Below are 10,574 nucleotides of genomic sequence, written 5' to 3'. Positions count from 1 at the left end.
GTGTAGAAGAAAGCATGTGAAATCATCATGATCTTGGGCTTGGCGATGACTCCTCAGACATAACACAAAGCAGCAAGCAACAAAACTAGACAAGCAGGATTGCACTGAGCTAAAAGCCATCGACTCAGAGAAGGAGTCAATGAGCAAAAAACCAACCTGCATAATTGGGAGAAAACACTGCAAATCAAATGGAGCTGATCCCCAAAACAGACAGTGGATTCCTCTTACAAACAACCTCAGTGGAGAGACCCCAGACAATCCTATAAAAAATAGACCAAGGAATAAACATTTCTCTAAAGATAGGCAAATGGCCAACCGTTTTATGAAAGTTGCCCCAAATTGCTAATTATTAGGAATATTCAGATGAGACTTACACACCTGCTAGTGTGGACACTATTGAATATCAAAAAGCAGCACCATAGCACTCACCTGCAATCCCAGCACCTGAGAGGTGAACAGAGGATCATGGGTTTAAGTCATCCTCAGTTTCACAGGGAGTTTGAGGACACCCTTGACCACATTAGACTCTGCTCGAAACAAACAAGCAAACAAACAACCCCATAACAACTGTAAGCGGGGGAAGTCATTAATCAATGTGGACACTTCTCAAAACACTCAAAATAAAACTACTATGTGACCCAATTACAGTATCCTGAGCCTGCACTCAAAAAGCTCCATATCCTACCACGAGCATCTGCACATCCATGTTTATTGCTGCTTCCTTCACAACAGCAAGGGAATGGCGACAGCTTAGATATATACAAAGCAGGTGAATGGATGATGAAAACAACAGGGTGTTTAGACACAATGAAATTTAGATGTAGCCATTAAGAGAATCGAAATTACGAAATTTGCAAGAATAACAGATAGAACTTGAAAGTATTTTGTTAAGGTAATCTAGGATCAGAAAGACAAGTAACGTAAGTTCTCTACCATATGTGGATCCTGTAACAGCTTCTCATTGTTAAATATGAATATGTGGGAGTGAATGTGGATGGAGGCCAGGAACCTAGAAGATGAGGCTTGAAGGGAGGGAGGGGAGAAAGCAATGGAGCACACATGGTATGAAAATGGAAGGAGTGGAAGGATTCATCAGAGGTGGGAGGGAAGAAGGTGGGAAGGAAATGCTAGAAGAAAATGTGCCACTTTGTAAATAAATAAATAAATAAATAAACACTAAAAACTAAAAAACCAGCCAAAGAAACTGAAAAAAGGAACAGGTGTTTGCAAGGCTATGGTGAAATGGGAACCCTTGTTTATCAAGTTGATTACATCTGGAATTAGCAAAAGTCCAAGCAGCTAGGCACACCTATGAGGGGTTTTTAAAAATTTGATGTGCAAAGAACCACTTTGGAGGTGGGAAGACCCACCTTGATTCTGGGTCACACCTTCTGTGGGCAGCCTAGAAGACATGGAAGAAGGCAGCTTGCTCTCTTTGCCTGCTTGTCCTGCTCTGGCTGCTAAGTCCATTCCTCCAGTGGCATTAAAGCCTACTTTTTTGGAATTCTGGTGTATACTGAACACCAGCTGAGACATCCAGCCTCGTGGACTGCACAACTAGTAGATTCTTGGACCTTCTATTGGGAGACAGTCATTTAGTGGACTAGCTGGACCACAGCCTGCGTGTGTGTGTGTGCGTGTGTTTGTGTGTATGTGTGTGTGTGTGTGTTCTGTTTTCCATATTGACTGCACCATTTTGCATTTCAACCAACATGGTTCACAGTAGCCAAGATATGACGAGCATGCAAACACTCTCTGAGGGGTGAACAGATAATGCAAATGTGCTATATTGCTATCACAGACAACAACCTTGGGTTTACATTGTGTAGAGAAGGAACGCTGCCTGCTTCTGCTTATTTAAGGCATATGAAGATAGACTGATGAAGCACAGCAGGTGGTTGGCAGGAGCTAGGGGAAGGTTCAGAGGGAGCAGCTGTTCAGATGAGATCAAGGGATCCCCTGCAGGACACTGCGCCTAGGGTTAACAGGTTGTGCTATGTGTGCAGTCAGCAGTTCAGATCTCATGTTAAATGCTTTTACTGTGATTTTGAAAAGAAAAAAACCCACTGAATGGGGCTAGAGAGATGGCTCAATGTTTAAGAACACTTGCTGTTCTTGTGGAAGACTCAAGTTTAGCTCCTAGATCCAACATCTGGCAGACTATAAATCCAGCTCCAGGGACTTCAAAGCCTCTGGCCCTCATGGACAACTACACTCACATGCACATATCCACATGAGGACACACATATCTACACATTTTTTCAAATAACTTAATAAATCAAATATTTCATTGTAGATAGTTATAACAGAAGAAATATGGGATGGCCGTGAAGGAGGCGACCAAGAAGTTCAGGTGGATCCTGACGTGGTTCTGTTAAGCCTGGTTCTGTGACTTTCAGCAGGTTTCTAAGTCCCCCACCATTTGCCCATTGTGAGATGGTAAAACTGGAGTGGTACTAGACAGTGGCTAAAGTTGTGTTTAGTTTGCCATGTCTCTCAGGTTCCCTCTGAAGTCATGTCTACACCACTGAAGCCCGTGCCTTCTAAGGTTCCTTAATCTAAATTCACTTTGCTGTTCCTTCCTTAACAAATCGATGGCTCTCTTTGAACTTTGTTCCTTTTTTATCTACAATGCCATTCTTTCGTCATCTAAGGGATCAGTGCCCTTACCTGCTGTACTGACCGTCTCCTGCAAACATTATCAAATTTAGGCTGTGTAGATAAGAACCCTGCGATTAACAAGGTGGAGTCTGAATAGAGCCAATTGCTTCATTTCGGTCCCTACTAAACCTAGTTCAGTTTGACATGCTTTCCCAAGACCCACTGCTCTTTTGTTCTGAGACAGTCAGGCAATAAGGTCCAGGCTGGCTTGTAAATGCCACCTCTTGAGAGTGCCGGTATTCCTGAAAATGAAAATGGACACATTTGCTCCAGGATTGCCAGTTGTTCCTTCAGTAATTATTTATTTCAGCTGTACTCCAGTGAGGATGGAAGACATGGGTTTTTTCATTCTCTGTGTTGCTTTCCCCGCAGTCACTTTTAATAGTAATATTTTTCCTTTACAGTAAAGCTGTTGATTTCTCAGAAGTTACAAACACAAATGTCTCCAATAGTCAGTAGGAAAACGACCATGAGTAAGAAGTCTGTGCCTGGCAGTGGCTGAACAAGAAGGCTCAGGTGCCCCAAGTTTTCCAGATAGAGATCTAGACTTTTTTTTTTTTTTCAGATGAGGAAGGATTAATTTCAGTCTATGGTTTTGGAGGTTTCAGTTATCTTTGTCTTCATTGATTCTTGGTCTGAGTAAAGCCAAGCATTATGGTAGTGGGGGGATTATGGAGAGGAAGGCAGATTGACACATAGTAGACAGAAAGAAGGAGCCAAAAAAAGAAAAGCCTACATTAAAAACTTGAAATCTCTTGCTTTACTTAATTTTGTCATCTAGTTAACCTACATCTTTTTAAATTACGGAACTACCATGTGGGCTAAATGGTAGATTTTGCTGATTCAACTGAACTTGACCTTTCTACCAAAGCCCTGTGAATCCAGGCTTCTCAGGTTGAACAGCTCTTTTATGAAGATTCCCGCTATAGACCTGCACTAATACTTCTAATTCATGGGCACTCATAAAAATGTCTTGTTTTTGTTCTCCATGTCTAGTTCTGTCTTTCACTTCATATTGGTTTGAATGCCACAACCGTTTCTTTACTTTTTTTTTCTTCTAGATTTAAGTAAATGCAAAAAGCCTAAGGGTAAGGAGATTGCGCCTGTAATATCCCAGTAAAAAAGGATTCTGTTCATGCTGACACGTGACTGAAAAAATTTTGGTGTTGTAAACTGAGAACTAGTTGTAAACTATTTTCATAGTTTCTGGTTTCTGCCAGGACAAAGTAAACAAAGAAAGAAAGAAAAAGAGAGAGACAGGAAGAGAGAAAGAAAGAAAAAGATAAAGAAAAAAGAAAATCGGTCCGTGTCGGAAAAGCCGTGCTGAGAGGATACACTCAGATACAGCCAGCTCCAACGAGAACAGAGATCGCTTCTTTTCCCCCACCGGAAGCAGCTATAAAATATCACATTTATCCTTTTCTGAATATTTACTGCCCTTTTACCCACGAACACTAGGTCTACTTTGCCATTTTCATTTGTTACTGGGAGAGCCCAGTATTGAACTGTCCCTAGCCTCATGATCTCTTCCAATATCTTGTTACTCCCCGTTTTTCCCACCTCTTCAGAATCAATAATGTCCAATCCAGAACCGATCTCAGCTCTCCCTAGACCCTCCTCAGAGTCATTTGGCGGGAATAGAAACCTTACAAAGGGGTTTCTTCTTCCATCCCCCTATTCTTTTTTTCCTCGGGTGGGCCTTCCTCCCTATTTACTATTAAATCTGGTTTTGTCCGACTGCAGGTCTACCTCCCGCCCCCCCCCCCCCCCCCCCCCGGGCTCCCTGGCGGTCTTTGGCTGACTTGGCTTTGACAGGGGGACTGGTTAGTATCAGAATCAGTGTTTCACGATCGCTCTCTCTGCTAAATGTGCCCCGGCGCTGTCGAGATTTACAATCCCTAGTAGCCCAAACCAGAAACAAATCCTTTCTGCAATTGTTCCATCAGCCTCCTCCCAACCCCAATATCCTCTTAAAGACGGCTTTAATCATTTTTATCTGGGTCACACTCTAGAGCTTTCATTTTAAAAAGCTTTCACTTTTGAATTCCCGAGTCCCTATTAAAATGAATGTAGCAGATGGGAAACGTGTGGGGCTTTGACCTTGTCAAAAACAAGGATTTAGCTCAATCGCAAAGAGGGCATCACTAACAAAAGCTTTTCCAGGAAGCCAGTTTTTGTCCTTGCTTCTCCCGGTGTCCCCGAGGCTCGGGTAGAGGCGAGGAGAACGCATCCCTAGTCTCCCGGGGTCACACCCTAAGCCCTCGGAGGGGTCTGGATCCTCCCCTGCGCAGCTCTGGATCAGGGTGCTGGCTGGGTGCGCGGTCTTTCCCGGGTGGCCGGAGCCGAGCAGCATCAGCCTCCGACCGGGACCCGCCCCCGGGCCGCGGCGCCCACGCCCAGCGCTGTCCGCTGTCCCGGCGCAGTGCAGCAGCCGAGCACACTCCCGGCCGGGCAGGGCCGGGCCGGCGCACGCGCATCGGGACCCGCGCCCTCCGCGGCGGGAGGGGCCGAGGGGGCGTCCCGGGGGCCCGGGGGAAGAGTAGGCGGCGGCGGCAGGCCGCGTCGCCCTCATCCGGGCTCGCGCTCGCCCTCGCGCTCCCTCGCCCTCCGCCTTGCCGAGCCCCGCGAGGCTGAAACGCTTTCTCCCAGCATGCAGCGGGAGGAGGGATTTAACACCAAGATGGCGGACGGCCCGGATGAGTACGATACCGAAACGGGCTGCGTGCCCCTTCTCCACCCGGAGGTGAGGGACCGCGCCGAGCGCCTTCCCGGCCCCGCGGCCCCGCGGCCTCGCTCCCTCAGCCTGTCCCCCGGGGGCGACGGCCGATGCGTCCGCGTGGTGACCCGTGCGGGACCCGGGGAGGTTGAAGAAGCGAGTCCAGGCCCGAGCGCGGCGGCGAGCGGATAACGGGGGAGGAGATAGCGGGGCGGGCCCGGCCGGGGCGGGCTCTGGGATGCCGTCCCTGGCGGTGCCTGGAGGACAGAGGTGGGGATGGCGATGGTCCGGTCGTGTCGCTGTGCTGCCTGCGGGTGCAGGGGCGACGGGGGCCTGCTGACACTTTGGAACCTGGGCTGAAGCCCCTGGCCTCGCTCCAAGCCTCTCCAGGGATGGAGGGAGCCAGTCTGCTTTTGATTTTTTTCTCTTCTCTTACCCTCTTTCTTGGTGAATGACACTGTCCTTCTCATTAGTTCACTCGTCCCCGGGGGGAATAGTAGTTTCTTGGGCAAAGTGATGTCCTTCCAGGATGTGCCTAGCAACCAGCTCGCCGCTGGGGAGGATGAATTTCGGTGTTTGAGTGTTTGCCCTTAAGGTATTAAAAACAAAACAAAAAACAAAAAAACAAAAACAAAAATAAAGAGAGTCAGAACTTCCGCGAATAAACCCACGCACCCATTAGCTTGTCACAAAGTAGCGCTGTTTTGGGGACTGTCAGGGAGGGTAGACAGCGCAACACGTTTCCCACCGTTGCTTTTGTATCTTTTCATGGAAGCGGACAGTTTTCCGTGCCCGATCAGTCACCTTCTGCCGTTGTTTACCTCCCAGTTTGTAGCAGAGTTTGTGTTTAGTTAAGGCCTGGAAGCAATTCTTTGTGTATCCTGTTTTTTTTTTTTCCAACGGTGTACGGTGAGATGCGGGCAGGGCAGGAAAGAGTAGCGCAGCTCCCTGCAGAACTCAGGTCGTGTTTTGAGGTTGAGGATTATGCACAGATCTGCGGTGTTCACTAAAGGTTACTTTGTGTTAGATTGATTTTTATTTCTTTCTGGCTTTTGTGTCTTCCTTTTTTTATTAATGGTGAATACAAAGGACCGTTTTCATATTAATACTGTCTTATCTCATAACTTGATCATATACTCACACATAGATACATACATACAAATATATTACACACACGTAGACACGTACATATATACACATACATACATACAGGATGAGACAGTTTCTTAGAAATATATGCTGGGACAAGTCTCATTAGAAAATGCTATTTTGGGTTTCTGACACAGCTTTTGAAAAATTAAAGTTGTAACAAACTTAGAATTGGCATTAGAGAGATTTCTTTTGGTTTGCACGTAGGCCCTAAAAGTATGTCCAGAAAGTTTTCAGATTGTTGTGTTGTAATTGAGATTAAGGAGTATCTGTTCATCTGTTCCCGTGGGTGTATTTCAAGCACTTAAAGTGTTTTATGTATTTTAATGTACTGTGACAGTGGCAGTTTGGAAGTAGAGAGAGAGGGATTAGGAGTTCAAAGCTATCTTCACCTCAGTATAATGAGTTGGAGGCCAGCTTGGGGCTCAGTGAGACCAAACTATACACAAAACAAAAAACCTTTCCTCTTTCTAAAAGTGTATGTTGTTTGTTATCCTAAACAAAATTTTGCAGGGTGTGGCCATTCACACCCAATACTTGGGTGTCAGGAATGTCTCTTGAGTTTGAAGTCAGACTAGTCCACATAGCAAGTTCTAGGCCAGCCAGGGCTCTGTAGTGACGCTGTGTCTCAAAACAGGGTTTTTTCCCCCCCGTTTGTTTGTTTGTTTGTTTGTTTTTGTTTTTTTACCTACTAATCTAGAGATTGCTCGGTATAATAGAGAGATTGAACTTAAGATATCATCAGTCTGTTATTTAACAGATAGTATATTACTAGAAAATCAACTTCCCTATTGTTTAGAGTTGAAATTGGTAAGATAGAGATTTCTTTTACCAAGTAAGCACTAGGTCTAGTAAGTTTAAGTTCTGGACCTTTGGGGACTGAGTGAACTCATCCTTATCCTCTGTGGTTAGCTTATTGCACCGTTCCTTACCGAGTGAGAGGAACAGACCAGGACAAGAGGTTTCCCTAGAGTCTGAGAAATGGGATGATGATGATAATGATGATTCTTAACTAATGGCCTATTAAGGAGATAATGGAGAATACCGGCTTTTGTGATTACCGACTGACTGGGATTACCATTCTGTTGCTGCGTCTGTTTCACCTTCATCCCTTCCCGCCCTTCTCCTTCTCCTTCCAGGCATGGTGTCTTGTAGCCCTCACCTCCCTCTGTTCTGAGAATGACCTTGAATCTCTAATTCTCATACCTCGGATCAGCTACGTACCCCCAGAGCTTTGTGCATCCTGGGCAAGCCACTGTTACCAGAACCTCATCCCTAGGCCTGGCTTCTAATTTGGAATCCTCAGTAATTAAATGATACGAAGTAAACACTTCTTAAAGCTTCTGTTTGTTCATCAGAAACTATTGATGTTTCCAGACTTGGTTCAGCTGTAGGAAGATATATGTTCAGATTCAGGAATGAGCACATTTTAGGCGCTCTGGGAAGGCCGTCTTTCCACTCTCACTACCAGAAGAAGTGATGCTTTCTTTTTGAGTGGTTTAGAAATTTATGTGTTGAGGTTTTTGGTTTTTTTTTGGTGGGGGGGTGCACGGTGAGACAGGGTTTCTCTGTGTAGCCCTAGTTGTCAGGGAACTCACTTTGTAGACCAGGGCTGGTCTTGAACTCACAAAGATCTGCCTGCCTGTTTCCCAAGTGCTGGGATTAAAGGCGCATACCACCATCACCCATCTTAACGTGTTTTTAATTTATTGGATTTACATTTTTTAGAAATGTTTCATTTTACTTTTTTCTTTGGATTTAATACTGTCACAAAAATAGTTTCTAAGTATTTGTTAAATGGATAAATTATTTGTAGAATAGAGAGTTTAGCTGTTAGCAGACATGGTAGAATACACCTGTAATACACATAGCTGAGGAACTGAGACAAGAGTGTTATAAGCTCCCAGCCAGGGAGAGCTACACAGCAAGACTGTGTCCCTCCAGGTTAGATAGATAGATAGTCTAGATAGATGGGTAGAATCCGCCATTGCTAATTCACCAATTTGGATGCAAACTGCCCACTACTAAAACCCTTTTAAGACTGGTACACAGTTACATGGACAATGAAACATTTTTAGAGATATTTTTGGTAAGAAAAATCTTACTTTATAGAAATACCATTCATTTAGTGAGTCATATAAATACTTGTTTATCAGATTTGGACCAGGTGTGGTACTGAACTCAGAAGTGTGTGTGTGTGTGTGTGTGTGTGTATGTATGTATGTGTGTATGTGCACGCGCGCGCTAAGTCAAGAAGAAGCACTATTCTTTTTAAATGTGGGTTTTGCTGTTTACTGTCATTGAGGTCAAATTATATTTTCCTCATTTGTGAAGTTGGGTATCTATTTACTTACCTTGTAAAGTCTTGTGAGTGCTAGTGTTAGATAAGCTGTAAACTACTGTTTGAAAATCAGCCATCACGTGCTGGGCGGTGGTGGCGCACGCCTTTAATCCCAGCACTTGCACTTGGGAGGCAGAGGCAGGCAGATGAGGCCAGCCTGGTCTACAGAGTGAGTTCCAGGACAGCCAGAGCTATACAGAGAAACCCTATCTCAAAAAAACCAAAAAAAAAAAAAAAAAAAAAAAAAAAAAGAAAGAAAGAAAGAAAGAAAACCAGCCATCACACTGGGACTGACAAGCCCATGGCCTATTTCGTAGTGAATGCTGAAAGGGAAGTTGATATTATGGTTGCTCTGTTGAAATAGGTGCTAATTCATGTTATCACAGAGGAAGAATTAAAGGCTCTTTGGAAATAGATAACTGGCCATGAGGGGGTTAGGGTGCTGGTTTGGCTCTGTAGCCCTGAGTCAGCTTAAGTTAGCTACTTTTAGTTTCTTTGCTTTTTAGATAAAGAGGCTAGATTAGATGATCTCCAAGATTTCTTTGAACTCTGATGCCTGAGCTGTGATTTGGGTTGTTTTTGGGGGGTGGGGGTGAGGGGTAGGATAATCAACTTGAACATCTAACTGCTGTGCACACAATAATTTTTTAGACTATCTGAGTAACTCATTGGAGTCCACGTCAGTGCTGCATGGAGCAGTATGCTTGTCAAGTCATGTTCCCGTCACTTGGAGTAACCCATTAGAAGACTAGGAGAAGGGATACAGACCATATGTTGGTTTGCAGTCCAGCAGCCTCTTGAGTCACAGTAGCCGGGCTTCAGCAGCTCAGCTCAGTGCTTCAGTAGAAGGAAATCACAAACCCTTCTGCCAGCCCAGCGTTGGAGATCCATGTGTCAGGAATCTGACAGCACTGGATGGATTGCCTGGACTTCCTGGGCTCTCACTTTTCTCCCCCCTTCTTCTCTCGTTTTCAAACGGTACTGCATTTCCCCGCTTCCCCATGCCCAATGTGTGTGTGTGTGTGTCTGTGTCTGTGTGTGTGTGTTTTAATTGGTGTTGCTTTGTTTTACACTTTATCCACTTTCTTTTCTCATGATTTGGCTCTATTGAGTGGTGAGATAAAGTGTAACTATACCTGATATCTCACAGGCTTTCTTTCTAAAGAGACTTTCTTTCTAAAGTCTCTTTTTTTCAGGCTCTAGTAGTGATGCCTTTTTTCCATTTGTGCTTTTCATCCTATTAAGTATTTAGAGATAGATTTGTTTATGTGTATAAACTAATGTGCGCAGACAGGGTTTTCTTCTGTTAGGTTACTGGCCGCTCTGTCATCAGACTCTGGTTTGCAGACATTAGATAGTATGCCTTAGGGTGCCTTTTTCTTTTTAGGAGTTTTTTAATTGGGTGTGGTAGTACACACCTTTAAATTCAGCACTTGGAAGTACAGGCAGGTGAATCTCCTAAGTTTGAGGCCAGCCTGGTCTACAGAGTTTCAGAACAGCCAGAGTTACAAAGACAGATCCTATTTTAAAAAACAAACCAAATCAAAAAAAGATGTATTTTTATTGTTTGTTTATATGGGTATGGTGCACGATTATGGAGGCCAGATGAGGGGAACAGAGCCCCCTCTTGGTGGGCATTTGTGAGCTTGGAACTGATCATGGGGCCTCTGGAAGACTAGCAAGTATTCTCAACTGAGCTGGTTTTCC

The 10,574-nt window shown here is 44.6% G+C and overlaps 1 protein-coding gene across 2 annotated transcripts in view; it reads left to right on the top strand.

Annotated features, from left to right (window-relative positions):
* Positions 1-5,154: 5,154 nt before the first annotated feature.
* Zdhhc17 (zinc finger DHHC-type palmitoyltransferase 17) overlaps positions 5,155-10,574 on the top strand; it is a 68,034-nt gene continuing 62,614 nt past the window's right edge. The window contains exon 1 of one of the 2 annotated variants that reach the window (XM_031350260.1): positions 5,155-5,404. In XM_031350260.1, the coding sequence (XP_031206120.1) occupies positions 5,312-5,404 (93 nt within the window). In that variant the 5' untranslated portion in view covers positions 5,155-5,311. The remainder of the gene's footprint in view (positions 5,405-10,574) is intronic. The other variant, XM_031350262.1, reaches the window with a different exon arrangement.

This window comes from Mastomys coucha, unplaced genomic scaffold, assembly GCF_008632895.1.
Source record: "Mastomys coucha isolate ucsf_1 unplaced genomic scaffold, UCSF_Mcou_1 pScaffold4, whole genome shotgun sequence".
Lineage (NCBI taxonomy): Eukaryota > Metazoa > Chordata > Mammalia > Rodentia > Muridae > Mastomys > Mastomys coucha.
Note: the sequence above shows the minus strand (reverse complement) of the source record. Positions and strands in the feature narration are given on the sequence as shown.